This window comes from Oncorhynchus gorbuscha, linkage group LG01 (genome assembly GCF_021184085.1).
Source record: "Oncorhynchus gorbuscha isolate QuinsamMale2020 ecotype Even-year linkage group LG01, OgorEven_v1.0, whole genome shotgun sequence".
NCBI lineage: Eukaryota > Metazoa > Chordata > Actinopteri > Salmoniformes > Salmonidae > Oncorhynchus > Oncorhynchus gorbuscha.
In genome coordinates, this window is record NC_060173.1 from 111897091 (window position 1) to 111924510 (window position 27420).

At 42.7% G+C, this 27420-nt stretch overlaps 1 protein-coding gene across 1 annotated transcript; it reads right to left on the minus strand.

Moving 5' to 3' along the window:
* Nucleotides 1-5862: 5862 nt before the first annotated feature.
* LOC124003326 (INO80 complex subunit D-like) lies at nucleotides 5863-17231 on the minus strand. The gene is made up of 10 exons (XM_046311886.1): nucleotides 16665-17231; nucleotides 14693-14939; nucleotides 13547-14577; nucleotides 13296-13401; nucleotides 12989-13210; nucleotides 12185-12282; nucleotides 11673-11806; nucleotides 11357-11583; nucleotides 8549-8706; nucleotides 5863-8284 (listed from the first exon to the last, which is right to left on the minus strand). The coding sequence occupies exons 2-10, from the start codon at nucleotides 14908-14910 to the stop codon at nucleotides 7320-7322; spliced, it is 3159 nt and encodes a 1052-aa protein (XP_046167842.1). The 5' UTR covers nucleotides 14911-14939; nucleotides 16665-17231; the 3' UTR covers nucleotides 5863-7319.
* Between the last annotated feature and the right edge of the window lie 10189 nt (nucleotides 17232-27420).

Consider the following 27420-nt stretch of genomic DNA (forward strand, 5'->3'; position numbering starts at 1 on the left):
CAATTGTGCAAGTTCTCCCACTTAAAAATATGAGAGAGGCCTGTAATTTATCATAGGTACACTTCAACTATGACAGACAAAATGAGGGAAAAAAATCCAGAAAATCACGTATGATTTTTAGTGAATTTATTTGTGTTTGGGATCATTGACATGCTGAAAGACCCAGCCACGTTTCATCTTCAACGCCCTTGCAGATGGAAGGAGGTTTTCACTCTCAATCTCATGATACATGGCCCCATTCATTCTTTCCTTTACACGGATCAGTCGTCCTGGTCCCTTTGCAGAAAAACAGCCCCAAAGCATGATGTTTCCACCACCATGCATCACGGTAGGTATGGTGTTCTTTGGATGCAACTCAGCATTCTTTGTCCTCCAAACATGACGAGTTGAGTTCTTACCAAAAAGTTATATTTTGGTTTCATCTGACCATATGACATTCTCCCAATCTTCTTCTGGATCATCCAAATGCTCTCTAGCAAACTTCAGATGGGCCTGGACACATCTGGCACTGCAGGATTTGAGTCCCTTGCTGTTACTGGTGGTAGGCTTAGTGGTCCCAGCTCTCTGCAGGTCATTCACTAGGTCCCCCCGTGTGATTCTGGGATTTTTGCTCACCGTTCTTGTGATCATTTTGACCCCACGGTGTGAGATCTTGCATGGAGCCCCAGATCGCGGGAGATTATCTGTGGTCTTGTATGTCTTCCATTTCCTAATAATTTCTCCCACAGTTGATTTCTTCAAACCAAGCTGCTTAACTATTGCAGATTCAGTCTTACCAGTCTTGTGCATGGCTACAATTTTGTTTCTGGTGTCCTTTGACAGCTCTTTGGTCTTGGCCATAGTGGAGTTTGGAGTGTGACTGTTTGAGGTTGTGGACAGGTGTCTTTTATACTGATAACAAGTTCAAACAGGTGCTTTTAATACAGGTAACGAGTGGAGGACAGAGGAGCCTCTTAAAGAAGTTACAGGTCTGTGAGAGCCAGAAATCTTGTTTGTTTCTAGGTGACAAAATACTTATTTTCCACAATAATTTGCAAATAAATTCATAAAAAATCCTACGTGATTTTCTGGATTCCCCCCCCCCCCCCCCCCATTTTGTCTGTCATAGTTGAAGTGTACCTATGATGAAAATTACAGGCCTCATCTTTTTAAGCGGGAGAACTTGCACAATTGGTGGCTGACTTAATACTTTTTGCCCCCACACTGTATATTCTATTTCACTGTGGAAATAGGGTCCTAATACATGTCATATTTATATGATTTTCAGTTCTTCCATATGGCTTCACTTTCATCTCCAGGGATGGTTAGCGTGTTGGGCCAGCAAAGGTTGCAAGGTCGAATCCCCGAGCTGACAAGGTACAAATCTGTCGTTCTGCCCCTGAACAAGGCAGTTCAAAATAAGAATTTCTTCTTTACTGACTTGCCGAGTTAAATAAAGGTAAAATAAATGTTTAAAAAATAACCAAATGGTTTCCTCTCGCGTAAATGTGGTGGAATTATTCCCTTTTTTTTCTCCTCACTTTTCTCTATTCTGACCTTGAATTTGCGCACGAGAATAGCATGCTATTTTTTTTCTTCGGTGTGGAGATCTAAGAACTAAAAGGTGTCGACAGAGACACTGTATTCTGACTTGATTAGAACGTGCCATTTACGTACGTACGGCGGTATTATTGTCAGAATTGTGGATCTATAAATAAAAACCGACAACCCATGACAGCAAATACCTCACAGCAAGTTTTTATTATACATCCAAAAACAAAAGATCACATTTTATCACACTATATACACATTCCATACAGTGTTTATACACATATTCCATAATTTGTACACAAGAAAAATATACATAAAAATGTAAACCTTTGTATACAAAAAAAATACCTTAGACAAATTATACAAGGACCGATAACAAAAGGTGACTAGATTATTATTAGCTTATCCTATCATCTTTAAAAACAGTAATACAGTACATTCAATGAGTATAGGAATTTGTCAGCCATCTCTCAGATTTCAAGCAGTTACAAGTGCCTACAGAGCCCTGCTTAGTTTGTTCTATATGGTTGGTGAGGAGTCAAAACTGCAATGAATCTAATCTCATGCTTTGTGAATACAGCAGTGTCGCCTTGCTTGCAAAAATTCAAGAAAACATTCCAGCCCACCTATTTCCTAGGGGCTGTACATCTAGGAACAATGCTGTGGTCAAGCGAAAAAGAAACTGAAACTTGAAGCATCTGCTCTGGTAATGTCTGTCTCTTTGAAATAACTAGGCCTGCTCACAGTTGGAAGTGGGGCCTTGCTCGGTTCTAAGCAGTGTGTGTGCAGTTAATGGCAGCTGTTAGTTTTTCGTATCATGACAAAAGGCACGATGCTTACTGGGAGTATCTGGCCTCCCACAGTGCTGTTTAGAGCAGGTCAGGGGTGTGTTCCAAATCCAAAATGAGTATGGGGTGCTGTTATGTGCAAAAATATATATATATATACACACACACACACACATACTTGCGTGAAAAAATAATGCTATGGCTGGATTTACTGCTACCAAGAGATCTGCTAATCACAATAAGTGAGAAATGTTGTGGCCTTGCACTCAGCTGTAAAGATGTCCCGCCATGCAACTCCAGTCTCTCAGCAGCAACTACTTGCCAGAGTTTAATAGCTATCAAAAATACTGTCTCACATTAGACATTTTGCCAGTTTGGTTAGCAAAATGACAATGTACACAAACAATCAATCATTTCACTTTGAAGAGAAACTACAAGAGTTTTGATAGCCATTAAAACAAGGGGTGTTCCACAAAAAGTTTCCATCAAGTGCATCACAAAAGACTTCATTTTTCAATCCATTGCCACTCATTAACTCACAATAAAACCGAAACTGTAGAGACCTCTACCCTATAAATATATATTTTTTTAAATCCATGATTTACTACTGTAGAGTTTAAAACCAGACAGGGCAGAGTTGTCTGGTTAATTCCATCCTCATTCCTTAACAGTTAACATTGAGACCCATGCTTCATTAACCTTAATGCACCTGAGAATATGTATTTATTTAGTACAACAGACAGTGCTATCTATACCTCAGAAATGCTCATTTGCACCAGTTTACACCAATGGTGTCACACTACCACACAAAACAGATAAGATGTTAAAACAAGGGGGCATCATTTCACATGTCCATATACCCATCCTACGTATCCATATACACGGCTAGACTAGTGAAAGATGACTTGCTGGTCCTTTACTAGGGGGAGTTAGAGTGGACAAAACATTAGGAACACCTGCTCTTTCCATGACAGACTGACCATGTGAAAGCTATGATCCCTTAATGATGACACTTGTTAAATCAACTTCAAATCAGTGTAGATGAAGGGGTGGAGACCGGTTACGGGATTTTTAAGCCTCAAAACAATTGAGACATTGAATGGCACACGTACACAATCAGAGGGTGAATGGGCAAGACGTAAGTGTATTTGAACGGGGTTATGGTAGTAGGTACCAGGCGCACCGGTTTGAGTCGACTGAAGCACTGCTGGGTTCATGCTCAGCTTCTCGTGTATCAAGAATGGTCCACCATCGAAAGGACATCAAACAAGGGCCAGCATCCCTGTGGAACGCTTGACACCTTGTAGAGTCCATGCCCCGACAAATTGAGGCCATTCTGAGAGTTAAAAGAGAGAGAGAGGGTAGGGGGGGGTAACTCAATATTTGGAAAGTGTCCTACTGTTTGGTATACTCAGTGTATACCCCCCCCCCAGGTTCCTTAAGTAGTTTCTATCTAGATGGGACCATATCCTTGAATGTCCTTTTAAAATGCCATTATATAGCAAGAGCACCATGGAGAGTTGTGGACACCCGAGCCCATGGATTTGGCCCCTTGCAATAACTACTCAGTATGACCTAAGAGAAGCATCCTGTTCAATGGTCAGTTACAGTCTCTCTCTACTCAGACAGTTCAGACTTGATTTAGAACAAACGGTATATGTCACACACAGTTACACAGGCCCAAACATACCTGGTCCACATCGGTTTGGATTACATAGTGAAGATACATAAAGTGTAGACCAATTCAATACTGTGACAAGTGTGTGTGTCAATGTGCTTATTGCTTAAAGTAACACAATTTACCTTCAAGTGGCTAATAGGTCACCCATAAGGAGTCCCACAATGGTGAGGTCAATAGATCTTTTACGTTTCTGAGTGACCCAATAATAGAGCAAATATATACATAATATATTACAAATAAACGCTGTTTAAAAGTGGTTTGGCCAAATTCTCTGTTAAGTGATGGAGGACAGGACTACATCATGGTAAGATGGCGGAGCTATTTCCTCTGTTGCTTCACAATGGACCTACCTTAGAATCTCTTTAAAAAAGGTGAATGGAACAGATGAACCCATGCAATGACCATAGCAAGGCAGGCAGGATACACTACCCTACGTATTTATTTGGACAGTGAAGAGAAAACGTTTAATTTGGCTCTATACTCCAGCATTTTGTATTTGAGATCGACTGTTTCGTATGAGGCAACAGAATGTCACCTTTAATTTGAGGATACATTCATACACATCCGTTTTACCGTTTAGAAATGAAAACACAATGTATCTAGTGCCCCTCAGAAGTATCTGGAAAAATCCCCTTGTGTATTAAAGTAGTCAAAATGTGTAACCTAGCAGGCAATGATTACATCAACCTTGTGACTCTACAAACTTGTTGGATGCATTTAAAATGTGTGTTTCAGAATATTCTGTGCCCCATTAATATTAAAATGGTAAATAATGCAGTGTCATTTTGGAGTGACTTGTGTTTCTGAACACTTCTACATTAAATGTGGAGACGGCAGGGTAACCTAGTGGTTAGAGTGTTGGACTAGTAACCAAGAGGTTGCAAGTTCATATCCCCGAGCTGACAAGGTACAAATCTGTCGTTCTGCCCCTGAACAGGCAGTTAACCCACTGTTCCTAGGCCGTCATTGTAAATTAGAATTTGTTCGTAACTGACCTGCCTAGTAAAATGATAAAGATAAAATACCATGAATAAAGAGTGAGAAAGTTAGAGGCATAAATATCATACGCACACCAAAAAATGCTAACATCCCGTTATTGGTAAAGGAGAGGGGTTATCATGTCTTGTGGGTATGATATAAAATGCTAACATCCCGTTATTGGTAAAGGAGAGGGGTTATCATGTCTTGTGGGTATGATATAAAATGCTAACATCCCGTTATTGGTAAAGGAGAGGGGTTATCATGTCTTGTGGGTATGATATAAAATGCTAACATCCCGTTATTGGTAAAGGAGAGGGGTTATCATGTCTTGTGGGTATGATATAAAATGCTAACATCCCGTTATTGGTAAAGGAGAGGGGTTATCATGTCTTGTGGGTATGATATAAAATGCTAACATCCCGTTATTGGTAAAGGAGAGGGGTTATCATGTCTTGTGGGTATGATATAAAATGCTAACATCCCGTTATTGGTAAAGGAGAGGGGTTATCATGTCTTGTGGGTATGATATAAAATGCTAACATCCCGTTATTGGTAAAGGAGAGGGGTTATCATGTCTTGTGGGTATGATATAAAATGCTAACATCCCGTTATTGGTAAAGGAGAGGGGTTATCATGTCTTGTGGGTATGATATAAAATGCTAACATCCCGTTATTGGTAAAGGAGAGGGGTTATCATGTCTTGTGGGTATGATATAAAATGCTAACATCCCGTTATTGGTAAAGGAGAGGGGTTATCATGTCTTGTGGGTATGATATAAAATGCTAACATCCCGTTATTGGTAAAGGAGAGGGGTTATCATGTCTTGTGGGTATGATATAAAATCATGTCTTGGTAAAGGAGAGGGGGTATGGGATATATAAAATGCTAACATCCCGTTATTGGTAAAGGAGAGGGGTTATCATGTCTTGTGGGTATGATATAAAATGCTAACATCCCGTTATTGGTAAAGGAGAGGGGTTATCATGTCTTGTGGGTATGATATAAAATGCTAACATCCAGTTATTGGTAAAGGAGAGGGGTTATCATGTCTTGTGGGTATGATATAAAATGCTAACATCCCGTTATTGGTAAAGGAGAGGGGTTATCATGTCTTGTGGGTATGATATAAAATGCTAACATCCCGTTATTGGTAAAGGAGAGGGGTTATCATGTCTTGTGGGTATGATATAAAATGCTAACATCCCGTTATTGGTAAAGGAGAGGGGTTATCATGTCTTGTGGGTATGATATAAAATGCTACTGCATCCAACATGGTTATCATGTCTTGGGAGTATAAACTTTGTGCCTCGAACTCACTCACGACTAATTCATGATTATTCATAATCATGGTAGCAACCACATTATTGTAGAAGTGTTTGGAAACATTCTATATATCTTTTTTTATATATTTAAGTGACTATACAATATTTACTTTTCATTTCTATAGGGGCACAACATAATCTGAAACATCAACAAAACAAACTCAAATGCAGCCAACAAGTTTGCAGAGTCACAAGCTTGATGTGTGCTAGGAAACTGGGACCAAATACTAAACTTGACTACTTTAATACACAAGTGAATTAGTCCAAATACTTATGACACATTCGAATCGGGGTCTAGATAAAGTGCTTTTTTTCCTAATTTAATCTCAAATCCAAAATGCTGGAGTATAGAGCCAAATTAAAAGTTTTAGCTTCACTGTCCAAATAATACACAGGGGAGTGTTGTTGATGTGTGTCAGACACGAATAAACTGGCAATATTATTATTTTATTTTTTTAATTGACCATTGATTGACGCTTTGTCTCCGGATTCTCTAGCACTGTTGTTTTCACTATGATATAAATAATCTCTCCTAAAGTCCGTCCTTCAATGTTCCCCCACATCAATCCATGTATTCCTCGTGTCACTATTTCTATTGTATCTTGAACTCCGCATTGTTGGAAAAGGACTCGTAAGTAAGCATTTCACTGTTAGTCTACACCTGTTGTTTACCAAGCATGTGACAAATAACATTTGATGTTTCTACTGAACCACCTCCCTCCACACACACACACACACACACACACATACACTCTGCCCCCTGCTGGCAAAACTCTGGAGCTGCGTTTACAGCAAACCACTGGACCCTTTCAGGTGGCCAACTGGCTATATTACCACCAAATCATTACACGGTTAAGGAATATCTGAGGTTGTGCAAATTCCAATAGAACAGTGAAGCGTTAGGTCCGTTACCACATTGCACACTTGAAGCAGAAGGGAAATGAATGGACACTGGGTGAATACGTTTCTAGAGTCCACGGTTTGACCTACAGCCATTGTACTGTGCACGGCTTGCTCTAGTTACTGTGTGGAAAGGGGGGCGTTGCACTGTTGGCACTTGCAGCGGTGGCACTAGCTATGGAGAAGCCAGTGGGGGGCGCTGTGGAGCTGTGACTGGGCTGCACGTCCTTGGGGATGCCACTGTGGGAGGCCAGTTGGTGGCCGAAGGCAGCACTGAACTGAGGGAGCTGCTGTTTGGGAAGGGTAGAAATCAAGAGGTCGTGTGGTGGCGAGGGGGCGGGGAGCGCAGTCAAGCCCGTCAAGCCGCTCTGGGGCAACGCTGAGAGGGCAGCCATGGGCTGTAGGGTCACAGAGTGGGAGGAGGGGGGAGTGGACAGAGAGGTGGATACGAGGTGACCCTCTGGTCTGATGAGGTTGCCGAACTGTGTGGGGTCAGCGAGGGCCAGGGGGAGGTTGTTCCAGGAGGAGCGTGGGGTACTTGGTACCTCCAGCAGGAGAGGAGAGTCAGTCTGAAAGGAGGTGGTGTGGGTAGAGGACATGTGGTCGTTGTAGGGGGATGGTACATGCTCGCTGCAGTAATGACTGCCCTGCGGAGACGATGTGGGCGCCTCCGGCTTGGCCAAGATGTGGGGCGGGTGTGACCGGGGGACTGTGCGGGTGGAGGAGGTGAGGCTGGGTCCCGAGGGAAGAGTCTGGCCCTGGGCAGGGGGCTGCTGAGGAGACACCGAGGGGGAGAAGTGGCCACCAGCAGAGTGCAGCAGGTTGTCCTCCAGCTCCAGATTGGAGAAGTTCTCTACGGGGATGCGGCCGTTGAGCAGGTCCCCCATCCCCCCCGGCTGGACCCCTGGCCCAGGGAACACTGCTGCCATGGCCCGGTGGTCCACGCCATCTGCCTGCGCCATATCCGCCATGGAGGTCAGGCACACCAGGGAGTCTGGGTAGGAGCCCATCAGCCCAGCCTGTAGTGCACGCACCAGCTCCTCTGCCTCCTCTGTGGTGGGAAGCAGCTCCCCATTCTTACCTGAGGATATACACAATATCTCTTACCCACACCGTAGGAATCTACCAACCATCCCCCCTTTCTCAGAGAGCAGGAAGAAATGTTTGAGTAAATACTTGAGCCTTCAGCTTATTCAATAATATTCAGACAAACCTGTTCAATTTTTTGTAAAGATAAAAATAGCTGATGTCACACACACAAGCTAAAATTACCCCTTTTTGGAAAGTAGAGTGGCTAGAGTGGTGAAATCCATGACAACAATGAGCAAAAAAAAAAAAAAAGTACCTTCAAACAAGTCAAAGTCCTGAAGGTCATCGGGGAGCCTGGGTAACACGTCCGAGAAATCCTCCTGGTTCAGCTCGAGGTCGTTTGGAATGTCTGACATGTCATTGGTGATGTCATCGGGAAGTTCATCGGTGCTCAGTTCAGGCGTCGAGGGACTCCTGCCATCAAGGGAGAAGAAAATTCAGCAAGTACATAAGGACTGTTCATGCACAACACACACTCCTAGTGTCTGGAACAATATGTTCATAGCAGCGGAGGTTGGATGACCATCCTTCAGAAAACTTAGAAGTTAAAATGTTCAAAAGTTATCCTTTTTAGATGAAACTATAATAAATATAATCACGTCACCAAATAATTTATTAAAACTGTTTTGCAAAGGTTTACAGTAGCCCAACACCCTCTAGGGTAGCATCATGGTGTAGCCGGAGGACAGCTAGTTTCCATCCTCCTCTGGGTACATCGACTTCAATACAAAACCTTAGGAGGCTAATGGTTCTCACCTCCTTCCATAACCTTACACAGTAATTATGATAACTTCCAGAGGATGTCCTCCAGTCTATCGGAGCTCTTGCAGCATGAACTGACAAGTACACCCAATCAAAAGATCAGAGAATGAATCTAGTACTGAAAGCATAAGATACCGCTAGCTAGCATTGCAGTGTATAAAATATGGTGAGTAGTTGACTCAAAGAGAAAGAAAGTTTAACAGTTTTGAAAAAATGTATTTTTCAAAATGAAGGAGAAGCGAGAGAGAGCTAGCTATATTTTGTCTTTTTTTCACTTTCACCGCTAGCTAGTTTAGCCAACTCAAACACTCAGCTCAAACAGAGAGGGATGTTATGTTAGCTAGTCGGCCATGGCTATTCAACACAAACTCTTTCAAGTCAAGGTTTAATTAAATGTATTGCCACCGGGGCCCACCGATGTAATTGTTAAACTGCTCGCTGTACACCGTATTGCATGATAGTAGCGGGATAACTAACACGTTAGTTTTCTAGAACTACGTTGATGGCGCCGGAGGAGATGGCTGAGGTTTTACAGGCTCCTTACCAATTGTGCTATTTTGTGGGGGGGGGGTTCGCTTAATTTGTAACTTATTTTGTAAATAATCTCATGACCGAAAAGAGCTTCCGGATATCAGAGCAGTGATTACGCACCTCGCACTGAACAAATGTTTTATTTCTTTAACAAGTCGGACGCAAATGATTTACTCCAGATACCTGACTGACCAAATCACTGGAAGACGCAGGTCCGGGTGCCTTATGAGAATTTGTTGGTGAGTGGGTTACCCGCCTCTACCATCCGTCTTATTGGCCAATGTGCAATCATTGGAGAATAAACTGGATGAGCTCCGTTCAAAACTATCCTACCAACGGGACATTAAAAACAGTATTATCTTATGTTTCACAGAGTCGTGGCTGAACAACATATACAGCTGGCTGGTTTTTCGTGCGTCAGCAAGACCGAACAGCTGCCTCTGATAAGATAAGGCGTGAAGATCTGTGTCTATTTATCAATAACAGCTGGTCTCAAGGTTTTGCTCGCCTGAGGTATTTCATGATAAGCTGTAGACCACACTATTTCCCAAGAGAGTTTATCTATATTTTTCGTAGCTGTCTATTTACCACCACAAACCGATGCACTAAAACAGCACTCAGTGAGCTGTATACGGCCATAAGCAAACAGGAAAATGCTCATCCAGAGGTGGCGCTCCTAGTGGCCGGGGACTTTAATGCAGGGAAACTTAAATCTGCTTACCTCATTTCTACATGTGCAACAAGAGAGGAGAAAAAAACCTCTACACCAAAAGCCTTCTGAACAGCTTTTACACCCAAACCGTAAGACTGCTGAACAGCTAATCAAATGGCCACCCAGGCTATTTGCATTGACCCCCCCCCCCCCCCCTTTTTAAACATTGCTGCTACTCTCTGTTTATTATCTATGCATAGTCACTTTACCCCTACCTACATGTACATATTACCTTAATTACCTTCACTAACCTGTACCCCCGCACATTGACTCGGTACCGGTACCCCCCTGTATATAGCCTCGTTATTGTTATTTTATTTAGTTATTATATTTATTATTTAATTTTATTACCATTTTATTTAGTCATTATTTCCTTAACTGCATTTTTAGTTAAGGGCTTTTAAAAGCAAGCATTTCACGGTTGTACACCTGTCGTATTTGACAAATGTGACAAATAACATTTCATTTGATTTGACTATGGCGTTAGCTAATATGGTGAAAACGATGTAGGCTGTGTGTAGCAGTTAATGGTTTGAAGGTTTGGCTTGGAAAGTTTGTGACGGTTGTGCTCTTCAGTCCACAAGCGAAGGGAAAAGGTGAGATGAAGAGAGTGCGTAGAAGCGAGGAGGAAAGTGATCAAATAGTTTGTATGTGGCTGCTATGAATGTGAACTATGTTTGCAGGTGATCAGTGGTGCATTCATTCTGGCGATTCTGTTGAAAAACGTTTCACAAACAGAATGGGGATAAACATACCTGAAATTGTCCAATAGAAACACATGTTTAGAATTGTTGGACTAATGACTAGACCCTAGATCAGCTAGATGCAGGCAAGAGCGTGCAAGGCGGTATTGAACGCGTGTCACTTTCACCTTGATTACTCAAATTTGTCTCTGTCCTGTGTGCACCTACGTTGTAACCTTGAATACATAGGTTAGATTGTAGCAACCTCATGATAGGTACAGGGGAAATTCTAGTATCATTGTAGTAGCCTAAACCTATATAGGGACTAGAGTTCCATTTCAGACCCAATGAGAGACCAGATGGTTCTGGGACAGACCTGATGTTGGCCTGGGTGGGCATGGTCAGGCTGGAGGAGGAAGGCATTCCCAGGTTCCCCTGGGGTAGCGCCGGCGGGATGGGCTTCTGGGGCCGCCACGGCCCTCTCCTCCTCTTCTTCTTGTGTTTCTTGGTGAGTGCAGGTGGTTTGGTCTTCTTACGCGGCTTTCGTTGCTGCTGCTGCTGGTGCTGCACCCTTCGGTTACCGTCTCCACGCAGGAAATTGTCCTGTAGGAAGAAAAAAAAACATGTGTCCGTAAGTATAGTAATACAGAGCAGATACATATGTACAACAATGGTACTCCCAATGTACTGACCATCTTTTTGGCATGCTCCTCACAGAGCGGTGTCTGATGCGTGATGTCAAACACAGGGATGGAGCACTGTTGTCCATCTGCAAATTTGGCTGTGCAACTGGAGAAGAGCTGCTGAGAGCGATTCAACAGAATGTCTGCAGAAACACCGTGAAGGAAACACTCCAGTGGAAAAAGAGGACAACTGTCATGTCTCAAAAACAGAAGCCACACTGAGTCTGTTAAGTTCTAGGGTAGCCTAGTGGTTAGAGCGTTGGACTAGTAACCGGAAGGTTGCAAGTTCAAACCCCCGAGCTGACAAGGTACAAATCTGTCGTTCTGCCCCTGAACAGGCAGTAAACCCGCTGTTCCTAGGCCGTCATTGAAAATAAGAATTTGTTCTTAACAGACTTGCCTGGTTAAATAAAGGTAAAATAAAAAATAAATAGGACAAGTTGTAAAGCCATATTCTGCAATAATGACAGTTTGGTCCCAACATTCCAGTGTGTCATGTAAGAGGTTGGTGAAAAGGATACGCTGGAAGCAGTGTCGGGTGAAGGGTAGAGCTCGGCTGCTACATGCCTGGCCCTTGGTGCTTCCAGTGCAGATTCCCGTCTCCTGCTGCCCTGGCGCACTGAGCAGAGAGACAGATAGGCACACGCTCAGGACACAACCATGTCAACACTCTCTCAGCTCTTCACAACACAACTATCATTACTGACCACATTACCAGTGTGAGAGGGCTGGCCGATGTCAGTCACGCAAAAAAAGGGTTTTACTAAAACAACTGGAAAGGTTTCTTCCAAATGTTTAGAACAAAAAAAAGGCTTAAAATGGCAAAGAGCTAAAATTGTAAAAACAAGGACTAAAAAGATTAAGACGAAGAATAAAATAATAATCTTCGCTGGTCTATCCCTACTTACCTCTCTTCCCCACTGGCACTCTCCCACAAACAGCTATAGCTCATCATCTCATTTAGTGGCAGGGGTCCTACAATTACCTCTTTAGCCAATAGCAAATTCAGCCACTCAATTTACTAGACACTTAAATGGTTCTGGTGAAATGAGATCTCAACTAACTTCATGATATGAATAATGTAAGTCAAGCAGGAACCTCTTATACAATACACACAGAAATACATTTTTTTTAAACACACAAATACAATTTAAATAAGGAACTGTGCTCAAATTAGGATGTACTCACATCACAACCAGGAAAAGCTTTAGTATCTAAGTCATTTAAACATTTACCATTGACATGGTATTGGAGGAGACTATTAAGGTTAGTCGGGCTCAATTTCACAAATGGGAGTGTTGAGCAGTGTTGAGTATTTAGTTTACCTTGAGGTCTGGGAGACCTTGCGCAACTTCTGAATCAACTGGCCAGCACAGTCAGGGTCTTTACTGGCGGCGTGCAGCAGGGCTTTGCGGAAGGCATAGTGGTATTTCTTCTGGCGCATGGTAGCCCTCTCCTGCCTGCACAGGTGCTTGTATTTCTCCTGGAGGTATGAGCACAGCCGAGCCAGCCGCGTTCTCCGCGAGCCACCAGCATCTTCATCTGATCTGGAATAAATAAATAAATAAACAATTCAAAAACAAATCCATGTTTGATTTCATGATAGTATAACTATGTATGTAAGAAACTTACACATCCTGCAGGTGTCCTTCCTGTAGTCTCCAGGCATTGTGATAGGGTGGAACTCTCTCTGCCTCCACTTCATCATCCTCTGAACTGTCTTCAGACCAGTCCAACCCTGAAAGAAGATAACCTGTTAGTACAGCTGGTCTCAGCAGTATAATGTCATATTATCTTTATTTATCTCGTCTTACACAGACCCAATACGACATTCAACTAATAAGCAAAATACAGTATGTCATGTGAATAGGGAGGAGAGGTACCTAGATGATGGAAGAGGTCTCCGTGCTCCTGATGTCTTTGGGTGCAGAGCTGCACCAGATGCTGTAACCTTGCCATGCAGGCAAGGGGAGGTGAGAAGGCAGCCGGACGCATGGCCACCAAATGACGCTGAGTGCTGTCCCAGCTACTGGATGGCAAGTGCGTGGCAGTGAACAGAGCTTTCCTGCCGAGGGGGGGACAGGAGGACTGCAGCGGACTGGGAGCTGTGTTGGGGGGCAGTCCGACAGGCAGAAAGGCGGGAATCTGAGGTGGAGCTAGCTTACATAATAAACCCTGCAGCTGTCCTGGGAGGACAAACGAGGGCATGGTGGAGGGCTGGGGGAGTCCTGTCTGCAGTTGTCCAGGGAGGACAAACGAAGGTATAGTGGAGGGCTGGAGGAGTCCTGTCTGCTGCTGTCCAGGGAGGACAAACGAAGGTATAGTGGAGGGCTGGAGGAGTCCTGTCTGCAGCTGTCCAGGGAGGACAAACGAAGGTATAGTGGAGGGCTGGAGGAGTCCTGTCTGCTGCTGTCCAGGGAGGACAAACGAAGGTATAGTGGAGGGCTGGAGGAGTCCTGTCTGCTGCTGACAGGGAAGATGAGGATGGAGGGGCGAAGAGCGGTGCACACAGGTAAGAGGAGAGGGGCTAAAGTGCTCCGGAGGTGGTTGGAGGAGGGCATTGTCGTGATGGGGGAGCTGGAGTTTCTGGCTGAGCACCAGTCTACTGTGTAGTTTCTTCCTGACGGTGGAGCCCTTCCGAGGAGGGCCCTCTTCCCCATCAGTGTCCTCCTCGTAGAAGGCAAAAGGGTCCAAGAGCTCCCCATCTGGGAGGGGTAGCAGACGGATGCAGGGTGGAGAGGGTGGCAGCTCGTCCAGGCCATTGGAGGCCTTCAGAGCTAGCGAGGGCACAGTTATGTTAAGAGCCACTGACTCCAGGTGAGGTGTTGAGCGCATCTCCTCCAATGCATTGTGTTTCTTCCTCCGCTCCTTCTTGGGGATAAAGCCAAGGACTTGGAGGTGGCTGTTACAGTATCTGTGGAACAAACACACCTTTAACATGCTGTTTCACAACTATGACAGATACATCAATCACAAAGACCTGACGTCTTCTGTGGCGAGGACAGCTTCTACTGGAACGCCACACCCACCTGCGATCCTCAGACTTGGGGATGGGGTTGGTGCATCGTTGGCTGTTGTACTTGGCCACATATTCACATTGCCTGAAGGGAGCGGTCTTATCCTCCAGGACATGACGGATACAGAAGGCATAGCCATTGAGCCTGCGCTGCTTGCAGAGCTTTGGGCTGTATGAGCACAATGGCTTATTGTCCACCTCCGAGAAGTGGATGTGTTTGCCCTCATACATCACGTGACTCTGGTCCTTGAGAACATCAGCTGATGGGAGAGGGAGAAAGCAAGGAAAACCATGAGTCTTACATTATGCACAGTAATCCCTGAGACTGCCCTGAATATGCAAACAAGACAAAAACAGACCAAGGGTACAGATTGAAATAAGTATTTACAGCTCCTCTGACTCTATAGTTTGACTGTTGCTAGCAAGAACTTAACATGCACAATTCAGGCAACTAATTAAGAATATGGTAAAGAAAATAGTCTACTAGTGTAAAAAAAAGTTTCAAACAAACATGCATACATGACTAAAACATTAGGAAGATGTTCTAAGAAATCAAGGGTGAAATTGGAAATGTCAAGATACACCTCTGTGGCATATGACTTCATCTTAAATTTGTTTTTGATCCAATGATGTAAGGGACATTTCTGGCTTAGCACCCTCACGTTTAGAATTTAGACTGTACGCTTTCCCAAACATGTGGCTACTGTCAATTCAAGCGCCCGGGATGCAGCGTCAGACTGAGGTTTTCTGTTACATGCAAATGCAGGATACAGACACGGACTGTACATTTACATTTACATTTACATTTAAGTCATTTAGCAGACGCTCTTATCCAGAGCGACTTACAAATTGGACAGTACTGTCACAATGTAATTTGCCAAAACGGAGGGTAATACAGTAGTGTGTCCACGTAACATTGAATTAAATGTGTCTCTCGTAAAAACATAGCTATTAGCTAGCTCTATAGCTAACGTTATGATTCAATCTGGAGGAATTGCATAGCTAACTAGCTAAACTAAATGCATGAAAACGTGCAGACTTGAGCAAATTTACATCACGAGTTAGCTGTGCAAGTGAGTATTTGTTTAGCAAATAATTAGCTGACTACACAGAACAATGAAATTTGCATAACTAGGTACCTACTAGTTATCAAAACAAATAGTTAGTGTTATTTTTCTACTTACTACCTAACGTTAACTAGCATAGATAACCTAGTTAGGTAAAGTTAACAAACCCGAGCTAGTTAACGTTAGCTACCTAGATTTTGTGTGGGTTTTTCCCTTGCTAACTAAATAGCTACATTCTGGCAAATTTGCAATAATCCGAAAACAGAGTATAGGCATTGGACAACAAGTAGATATGTGGTTAACGTATACATTAACATCATACAATAAAACGACCTTATAAAAATGGGCAATTTTAGCCTGCTACGGTCTAGTGATAGGTAGCTAACTAGTTAGCACATTAGCTAGCTACGCTAAAAACACAAGTAGCGGTAGCCAGGAAACGGAAACATCAAGACATAGAAGATTTATATGAAATATGATGGGGAATTTACAATAATTTTTTAGTGTATTTGGAAATAGTTTAAAATATAAAAAGTACTTAAGATTAGGATTTCACGATAATCAAACCGCCTAATTTGTGGCAAATAGGAAAACAAAGGGAGAGGCACAGAGGCTCTTTCAATAAGGCCTTAAGCTAAATATCGCCCGCAAGTCATCCGGTCATTTTCTGTTTAAGAAAATGAATACATTTAGGTGAATAACGAAACGTTGTGAATATATGTATATAATAAAACAACTCCGTAACTATCATAAGCATATGTTGTGTGATACAGATAACGATCATAAGTTAAACATTTAACATGAAACGATAAGGCCTATCAGACCTAGTAACCCTAGGGCCTCGAGTAGCAAAGTCGTCCCGACTAGTTCTGCGCCATAAGCGGCCTCTCCAAAAATTGAAGTCGAGGCTTCACTTACCTTCAATTTGTATAGGCTGTGTGTAAGGTATTCGCTCCTGTTAGAGTAGAAGTGCCTATTACAACCAGCTCGCCTATTTGTGCATCGATATTCGATATTTTAGGTAACTAATAATGCTCCTATCTGAATGCAATATCATTGAAAATACTGATGCATGTAAATGTAGATTATCCACAGCAAACATTAGCAGGTGGGAGCTGCTGAGGATTTTAGATTAGTCCACAGCAGACTCCTCACAGCACCACTACAGGCACTGCGGGGACATGACAACAGTCCACAGTCCAACAACAACCTCTCTACCATATTGGAAATTCAACTTTGTATAAGCTACAGCAGGGAAGAAATACAATGTTATGTCTTGTCGACTGCATGCATGGCAATGCTGATTGAAGGGTAGAGTAGCTATAGTTATGTACTTTTAAATAAGTGAAATGTCCCTGCTTATATCAACATGGTTTAGAAACTCTTATATAACACATGTCAAATTCCTATCTGGCAACGGGCTTATGTCACATTCTTTATGAATGGTTCTCTACTCTGGCTGCAACACTGTTGCTCAATGCTGATGATGCAGCACGTGACCATCTCCCACTAAACACTTGGAACGCTAAAACATTATAGGAACACAGTTTAAGGCCCTATACTCCTAAGGCCCTACATCCCACATTTGTCGTATTCTTTCCCCAAGGATAGTATTTAAAAGTTATTGTTTTTTTTTTAACTTTCTTGCCTTAATGATTTGAAAGGCACATGTTACCAGCTCAATTTGACCATACTACATGCATTTGTGGGTGTGTGACTATAAACACGTATTTAATGAAGGCATTACAATTCAGTCAATTTGATCCTATTTCAACAGTGTAATACAAATATTTGTAATCACTGGTATAAACTGTGCTATAATAATAATGACACATAAGATATTCCACTGTGGTAGATTGTGCTGACCAATGTCTCTATGCAGGCTTTATCTAAAGATTAAGAACATGTTGTGATTTAACATTTATTACTACTGAAGAAAAATAGATTTCTTAAACAGTTTATTGTGTACATTATCTACAAAGCAGCATATTCTCAATAGTCATTGGGGAAAATACAATCTTTACACAATTCACAGCTGTAATATACATACAGGAAATAAACTATGCAGCTGGAAGACTGAAAGGTGCTTGTACTGCATTTGGTCAATAAGGAATGAGGAAGTTGGTTCTCAAACCTCCTAAGGGACCCCCAGACGCTTTACAATGTTGTTGTAGCTCTGAACTAGCTCACCTGATTCAATTAGTCGAGGGCTTGGTGATTAGTTGACAAGTTAAATCAGGTGTGCTAGCTCTGGAATAGATCAAATGGATGGAACGGCTGGGGGTCCTGAGGCTAGGTTTGAGAACCACTGCTGTATAGGGATGGAAGTTGTGCGTATAGCGTACAGGAAGTCGTGCGTATAAAGTGAGAGAGGAATAGGCATCTATAAGAATGACTTTACTGCATAATAAATATGTGTCTACGGATGTTTAACAGCTATTTTTTTATAAGTGAGGATTGGATAGGTACTGTATCTATCGCATTGACTTTACAGAATACATTCAAGTAATTGTCCAGTGAAATTCTCACTTTTAAAAGTTCATATTTTGTTAACTCCTAGCCAAATAATGTTGTTGAATCATATGTGCCCAAAGCATAAATTTGATTTTTTTAAACACATTAAAAAACCCACCTCAAACTTGTATTTTATTTTAATTTTATTGGTACCTTTATTTAACTAGGCAAGTCAAACCAACCGTTTCAAAAATGCTTGTTATTTCCTGATAGAGGATGTTTTCCTCCTGAAGAGGATGAGCTGGCCAATCAGCGGTTTACTCTAATGAATATTTTTATGACTGGTATATGCCCAGACCCTTCTGTTGTTGGGGTATGCCCACACCATTCCAACACAGAAACACTGCTTTTTAACATAATTAATTACACGTTTTTGGAAGGAAATCTATTTCACTCTCATATGGTACAAAAAAAAGGAGCTACCCCCTATCCCCCCCCCCCCTCCACTCCTTTCCACATCGATGGGACAGCAGTGGAGAAGGTGGGAAGTTTTAAGTTCCTCGGTGTACATATGACCGACAAACTGAAATGGTCCACGCACACAGACTCGGTGTGAACAGGCAGTGGCTCGGGTTGTTGTTGTCCTTGATTATCTTTTTGGCCTTTCTGTGACATCGGGTGCTGTAGGTGTCAGGGAGGGCAGGTAGTTTGCCCCCAGTGATGCGTTGTGCAGACCGCACCACCCTCTGGAGAGCCTTGCAGTTGAGGGCGGTGCAGTTGCCATACCAGGCTTGGATACAGCCTGACAGGATGTTCTCGATTGTGCATCTGTAAAAGTTTGTTAGGGTTTTGGAAAACAAGCCAAAAGGAGGCTGAAGAGGCGCTGTTGCGCCTTCTTTACCACATTCTCTGTGTGGGTGGATCATTTCAGTTTGTCTGTGCTGTGTACACCGAGAAAATGTAAACTTTCCACCTTCTCCACTGCTGTGTGGATAGGGTGCTGCTCCCACTGCTGTTTCCTGAAGTCCACGATCATCTCCTTTGTTTTATTGACGTTGAGTGATAGTTGAACAGGCTGGAATCAGGCTGGAAACATTTCTATGGATGTATGTAGGCCTCAGAGTTATTTCTGTCTATCCAACTGTGTGAGTTGGATAGACAGCTTGTACATGTAGAGAGGAATGACCTGGAAAACAGATCTTAAGCATATGGATGGCTCCTCTATAGCTTGGGCTCCTTCGGTCACAGCCTACACACACTTAGCCATGGTCTGGCAGGCTCTGCTGATTAGATCTGTAGACAAGAGGGATATTTTAACACAAGTGCTTGACTTGGGCAGGAGCTCACCGGAGCCGAGTACCAGTACCTGAAATGTTCTACTGCTTGAGCTCCTGTTCCTCTTATAGAGTATTATCTCAAAAGTATTGTGGATCTCCTGCACCTAAATGTAAACAGTACCGGCACCTATTTCAGTCCAAGTCAAGCACTGAACACAACATTCACATACAGTAGTAATGTCAGATAGAGTCAGATGATGTTGGTTCAATTATTAGAATTCCATTTCTTCTTCTTTTTCTGTGAGCTCAATGCACCATCGCACCGCTTATCTTAAGATAAATTTGATCCAGACTGAACTGTGCAATGTAGTAAGGATTTGTAGTTTCCAACATGCCAATATTCTACGTAGTATTGTGCATAAAACATGGTAATTAACTACAATGACTAGGGTTGCACATTTTGGGTAATATTCAGAGGTGGAAACTTTCCGTGGGAATTAACAGAAATATATGCAAATGCATATCAATACCATGTTTTTTTGCTTTGGATATATTTACCATATCATATGGAGACAGAAACATAAACCTTTTACCTTATCATAAGTAGACATAATTGCAAATAATTAAATCCTTCCAATAGAAATAAAATTAAATAAACGTTTAGTTACAAATTTAATGCCGAGACATTTCCCCCATGCTCCAAAATCAATAGCCCCTCTGCTGTTTGTCCTCTGTTGCCCCGTACCCTCATTATACTTCCTACTTTTCATGTGTCTAGATGTAAACCCATGTCTCACAGCCCTTTGTCTCGGCATTCAACACCATAGTCTTAATCAGGGCAAGGTGTCTGGAACCCCGCCTGTGAGGTAAACAACTTTCCAGGCCCACCCCTCTCCAGGCCCACCCCTCTCCCCCGTCTCATCGACATCCAACAGGCATACAGGGTGAGACGTCGGGGCAGGTGATTCCAGTACCTGGTTGACTGAGAGGGTTATGGCCCGGAGGAGAGCTGCTGGGTCTCTGCTAGGGACATCCTGGACCCAGGCCACATCTCTGAATTCCAACACCGACACCCCGGTCAGCCAGGTGGTGTCCCTAGGTGTGTGTGTGTGTGTGTGTGGGGGGGGGGGTACTGTCACACCCTGATCTGTTTCACCTGTCCTTGTTTGACCCCCCTCCTCCCCAGGTGTCGCCCATCTTCCCCACTTATCTCCTGCCTATGTTTCTGTCTGTCTGTGCCAGTTGAGTTGAGTTTTTGAGTTTATTTTTTATTTTTACAGGGACAGTGCACTTTAATCAACGTTTCAGTAAAAGTGCCGGTTTTAGCCAGCCGGCTAATTTTCAACCGCAGTCCCTGGGCAGGTTATTAAAAACAATTACAATATAGACAATAGCAACATAGAACAAGCAAGACATAGCATACAGACAGAGCAACATAGGACAAAAAGCAGCAAGACAACATTCATAAAAGCAACAAAGTGTTTCCACACCTCACAAGCTACAGACAACAGACAACATGGAAAGCGGCAACACACAGCTAGGGACCATGTTCACAAATCTGATTGACCTTTAGCCATGTCTTCAAGCATTTTGTGAAAGTGTGATATGTGGTGCATTTATGTGTGTCTGATGGCAGTGTATTCCAGACATGGGAAGCTCTCACAGAGAATGCAGATTTACTAAAGGTGCTTTTCCTTAGGGGAACTATACAGTCACCTCTCATGGCAGACCTTGTGGATCTGCTGCCATATGTCTGTGTTTTCTGTTTAACAAAAATATTGAGTGGAGGGGGAGCCAGGCCATTAAGGATCTTGAATACAAGACATGCGTCGGTGTATTGCACAAGATTTTCCCAACTCAAGAGCTCATGCTTTCTAAGGATGTGACAATGATGATGGCTATTGGGCTTCCTATCAAGCACTTTGAGAGCCTGTTTGTAGACAGACTGAATAGGTTTTAATGTTGTACAGCAAGCTTGGGCCCAACTAGTCAAGCAGTATGTTAAGTGGGGGAGTATCATAGAGTTGAAGTACAGTTTTGCTACCTCTGTAGTCAAACAATTTCGTATAAATCGGAAATTAGCTAGGTTGAATTTAGTTATTCGAACTACCTTTTTCACATGCTTTTTAAAAGAGAGGTTGGAATCAAGTATGTTGCCAAGGTACTTAAAATCGGATACCACCTGGAGCTTCTCCCCTGACACATAGACATCTGGCTCAGTAGCATCTGTTGCCCTCTTTGTGAAGAACATGCAGTTTTTTTTCACATTGAGATGCAAACACGTGTCACTGAGCCACTTTGTAACCTGGACCATTACAGTAGTGAGTTCTTGTGCAGCTTGTTGTTTGCTCTTTGCATGCACATATATCACTGTATCATCTGCATACATTTGAACTTCAGACCCAGTACAGACAGAAGGCAGATCATTAATGTACAGGCTGAACAGGAGGGGCCCCAGTATTGACCCTTGGGGCACGCCCACATCATAGCTACGAGTGGGCGACAGCTCATTGCTCACTCTGACACACTGAGTTCTGCCTTCAAGGTATGATTTCATCCATCTCAAGTCATCAGGGGAAAAGTTGAACTTGACAATTTTGTGATGAGAATCTCATGGTTAACAGTATCAAAATCCTTCCTTAGGTCCAGAAACACAGCCCCAACAGCACCCCCTTTGTCCATCTTTGACTTCACATTTTCCAGAAGAAAGCAGTTGGCCGTTTCTGTGGAGTTTCGCTCTGAAGCCAAACTGCATGGAGTGTAATGTGAAGGGGCTGTTGTTGAGGTGGGCAATCAGTTGTTCTGCTACACACTTTTCAACAACCTTTGACACCACAGGTAGTATACTAATGGGCCTGTAGTTACTCACGTCAGCAGGGTCGCCTGATTTAAAGATGGCCGTTATTATGGCCGACTTCCATACCCTTGGAAACACACCGAGACCAATAGATGTGTTGGTGACCTTAGTAATGGGGCCAATGAGTGACTCTTTGTAGTTTTTAAGAAAGGTAGAGTCCATCCTAAACACATCTTTGGCTTTAAAGTTCTTTAGTGAGCTAATCACCTTGTTCACCTTTAACTCAGAAACCCTTATGATGAAGACAGGTTGAGTGTCATTCACTAGCACTGAGCCCAAGAAACCAGTGGAGGGGTTCTGTGTCAGTACCCTGACAGAGTCAATAAAGTAGGAATTGAAGGATATTGCTATTTCGACTGCATCCTGTGTTAGACTGTTATTCACCATGATTTCTAGACTTTTTGCAGTGTTACTATGGTCTTTCCCTGTTAACTTTTTTAGATTCTCCCATATCAATTTAGAATTTCCCTTTGCTTCACCAATTATGTTAATAAAAAAGTTTGCCTTGGCCTGTCTGATTTCTTTCATCACCTTATTTCTCAACATGGTAAACCTACGTCTGTCATGCTCTAATTTAGATTTTAGGGCTATTTTTAGAGCATAATCTCGTTCTTTCATCAATTTCCAGATTTCTCCATTTAGCCAAGGAAGAGTGCTCTTTTGGCCAGGTTTGGATTTGATTTTCTTTAGGAAGCCATTTATTGTAGTCTGGATTGTGGATAGAAAAACCTGACTATCAGCTTCCACGTCTGTATAGGATAAGAGATCATTCCAGTTTATTCCCTTAATTGCTTTTTCAAAATAGTTTAGTTTACTCTTAGGTATTCTGAGTTGATCCGGCTTTCTAACAGTAGAGAGGTTAAACCTGCTCTTAGACAGCTTTCTGGCTATAAGTGTCAGATTATGATCAGACAGCCCAGTAACCATATTGAATGATTTAGTCACTCTCTCTGGTTTATTACTGAACACCAAATCAATCTGTGTTTTAGAGCAACAAGTCACCCTGGTTGGCCCTTTAACTAGCTGTGTAAGGTCAAAGGTATTAGTGATCCGTTTGAGGGTTTTCCTTCAACACTTGTCTTCAAAATTAATGTTAAAATCTCCCATTAAGATGACCTCTTTCCCAAAATCACATTCCCTAAGCATGGTATTAAACTGATCAAAAAACACACTTTTGGTGGAAGGTGGCCTATACATTCCAATGAGGGTAAAAGACATTTGGGGAGACAGTGTAACGTTCAGGCCGATACATTCTAGTTCATTATCACATGACCACTCAATTTGTTTACATCGGATATGTTCTTTAATGTAAATCATCACACCCCCTCCTCTTCCTTCAATCCTGTCTCTCCTGAAAACATTGTAGCCAGGCACAATCAAAGCAGCATATGGAGAGTGTTTATGGAGCCATGTCTCTGAGAGGCAGAGAAAGTCAAGGTTGGAGTCTGTGAGTAGATGTTGAATTTGATCACTTTTTGGAATGACACTACGAATGTTCAAGTGCCCCCCTAGTAGTCCCTTGGGCTTAGCTCGTGGGTCCCAGATGACTCGAGAGTGATTGACACATTGAAAAAAGTTAAGTTTTCTGACGGCGGGGTTTAGGCCGTTTTGTTTCGTTTTGATTAGGGGCAGTTCGGTAGCGCAATTAACAATCCCTCCCGCCTGCACTGGATGCGGGGAACTAATTAAAATAGCTTGCGTACCAGAAGCAGAGTCAGGGATCGCATATAGCGACTCTGGTATGTTTGAAGAGTCAAAATCTATCCTGGAGCCAGGTGAGTCGAGAGAAACCATAGGACCATAGCACTCGCCCACCTCCACAGCGGCGACGACCAGTGGATGAGGCCTTCCACCGCTCTCCACTCCGGTGCGTATCACTGGCTCGGTGATATTGGGCCCAGGATTGAGTTGTTCGTCTTGTTTGTTCAAGTCAACCAGCATTTTGTCTCAGCTCCTGCTTTTCCCCAGTCTCTCTTCTTCTTGTCCTCCTGGTTTTGAGCCTTGCCTGTTCTGACTTTGAACCTTGCCTGCCGTCCTGTACCTTGGCACCACTACTCTGGATTTCCGACCTCTGCCTGACCTGACCCTGGGCCTGCATGCCGTCCTGTACCTTGGCCCCACTACTCTGGATTATTGACCCCTGCCTGACTTGACTTGTCGTTTGCCTGCTCCTGTTGTTGCAATAAACATTGTTACTTCAACACGGTCTGTACTTGGGTCTTACCTTACACCCGATACTCATTAGTGTGCAAAATCTTTAGAATCAGTTGTACATGTGATGGAAGAATGCACTGTGCATGCAGAGGGTTGCAATTCCATTGAATTGGGGATAGTTTCACCAAAATATGGCACAAGACCTAGAATTGCCTTATGTATATCCCACAAAAGGTTCACTAACCACTTGGCTCCCTGCCGCCCCAAAATTTAATTCTGTAACACAGAATAAAATAATTAATAAAAGTCCCATGATGGTAGTGACTGCCCGTTACTGCGTATTAACCATAGTTTATTCACACAACTTTAATCAAATACAGTGCCTTGCGAAAGTATTCGGCCCCCTTGAACTTTGCGACCTTTTGCCACATTTCAGGCTTCAAACATAAAGATATAAAACTGTATTTTTTTGTGAAGAATCATCAACAAGTGGGACACAATCATGAAGTGGAACGACATTTATTGGATATTTCAACCTTTTTTAACAAATCCAAAACTGAAAAATTGGGCGTGCAAAATTATTCAGCCCCTTTAAGTTAATACTTTGTAGCGCCACCTTTTGCTGCGATTACAGCTGTAAGTCGCTTGGGGTATGTCTCTATCAGTTTTGCACATCGAGAGACTGAAATTTTTTCCCATTCCTCCTTGCAAAACAGCTCGAGCTCAGTGAGGTTGGATGGAGAGCATTTGTGAACAGCAGTTTTCAGTTCTTTCCACAGATTCTCGATTGGATTCAGGTCTGGACTTTTTGACTTGGCCATTCTAACACCTGGATATGTTTATTGTTGAACCATTCCATTGTAGATTTTGCTTTATGTTTTGGATCATTGTCTTGTTGGAAGACAAATCTCCGTCCCAGTCTCAAGTCTTTGCAGACTCCATCAGGTTTTCTTCCAGAATGGTCCTGTATTTGGCTCCATCCATCTTCCCATCAATTTTAACCATCTTCCCTGTCCCTGCTGAAGAAAAGCAGGCCCAAACCATGATGCTGCCACCACCATGTTTGACAGTGGGGATGGTGTGTTCAGGGTGATGAGCTGTGTTGCTTTTACGCCAAACATAACATTTTGCATTGTTGCCAAAAAGTTCAATTTTGGTTTCATCTGACCAGAGCACCTTCTTCCACATGTTTGGTGTGTCTCCCAGGTGACTTGTGGCAAACTCTAAATTACACTTTTTATGGACATCTTTAAGAAATGGCTTTCTTCTTGCCACTCTTCCATAAAGGCCAGATTTGTGCAATATACGACTGATTGTTGTCCTATGGACAGAGTCTCCCACCTCAGCTGTAGATCTCTGCAGTTCATCCAGAGTGATCATGGGCCTCTTGGCTGCATCTCTGATCAGTCTTCTCCTTGTATGAGCTGAAAGTTTAGAGGGACGGCCAGGTCTTGGTAGATTTGCAGTGGTCTGATACTCCTTCCATTTCAACATTATCGCTTGCACAGTGCTCCTTGGGATGTTTAAAGCTTGGGAAATCTTTTTGTATCAAGATCCGGCTTTAAACTTCTTCACAACAGTATCTCGGACCTGCCTGGTGTGTTCCTTGTTCTTCATAATAATATATGCCATTTAGCAGACGCTTTTATCCAAAGCGACTTACAGTCATTGTGCATACATTCTACGTATGGGTGGTCCCGGGGATCGAACCCACTACCCTGGCGTTACAAGCGCCATGCTCTACCAACTGAGCTCTGTGCTTTTAACGGACCTCTGAGACTATCACAGTGCAGGTGCATTTATACGGAGACTTGATTACACATAGGTGGATTGTATTTATCATCATTAGTCATTTAGGTCAACATTGGATCATTCAGAGATCCTCACTGAACTTCTGGAGAGAGTTTGCTGTACTGAAAGTAAAGGGGCTGAATAATTTTGCACGCCCAATTTTTCAGTTTTTGATTTGTTAAAAAGTTTGAAATATTAAATAAACGTCGTTCCACTTCATGATTGTGTCCCACTTGTTGTTGATTCTTAACAAAAAAATACAGTTTTATATCTTTATGTTTGGAGCCTGAAATGTGGCAAAAGGTCGCAAAGTTCAAGGAGGCCGAATACTTTCGCAAGGCACTGTATTTCACTTGTGTAGGTTGTATTACATTTGTTTGATTTGATTAATTTATTATTTCGTCTCTTCTCTATAAAGCTGCTGTCTGGGGGAAAAACAACTATTTTGTAGTTCAAAGTAAATAAGGCATACTTGTATGACTGCTGAATGCCAACTATCAATCACCTGTCATTCTGCCCCTGAACAAGGCAGTTAATCCACTGTTCCCCGGTAGGCTGTCAGTGTAAATAAGAATTAGTTCTTAACTGACTTGCCAAGTTAAATAAAGGTTACATTTTTAAAAATTCAACCCACATAATGCATAGTTAATTTAATGTTTAAAAATACATAATATAAACCGAAATCCGTGATTATCTTTTAATAATCGAACCGAAACCGACCTCAAAAAGCACTAATCGCTCTGCACTACTCACCTGTCATGTAAAAGTTTCGAACACTGAGCTGTGGAGGGACCAGAGGCTCTGTGAGGACAGTCTGATTCACATCCTGCGGTAGAAGACAGACATTATTAGTTAACAACCTCACTAACCATAGGCATGAGAGAATAATGTCAAAAGAACAGTAACATGTTTATAGGAGGGGTTTTCCTTAGGCCAACTATGTCCGTCATTAGAGGACCACTAACTATATTCTGTATGGCGCTCCAGGGAGGAGAGAGGGGTGTGTGTGGGTGTACTATCATCATAGCGCAAACCTCCGCCAATCTGTCACCCACCTCATCCATAGTGTCGTAGAGCAATGTCACTCCAGCAAGCTTTAGGGTAACCCCCGCCCCCGCAACAATGATACTAACTCATGAAA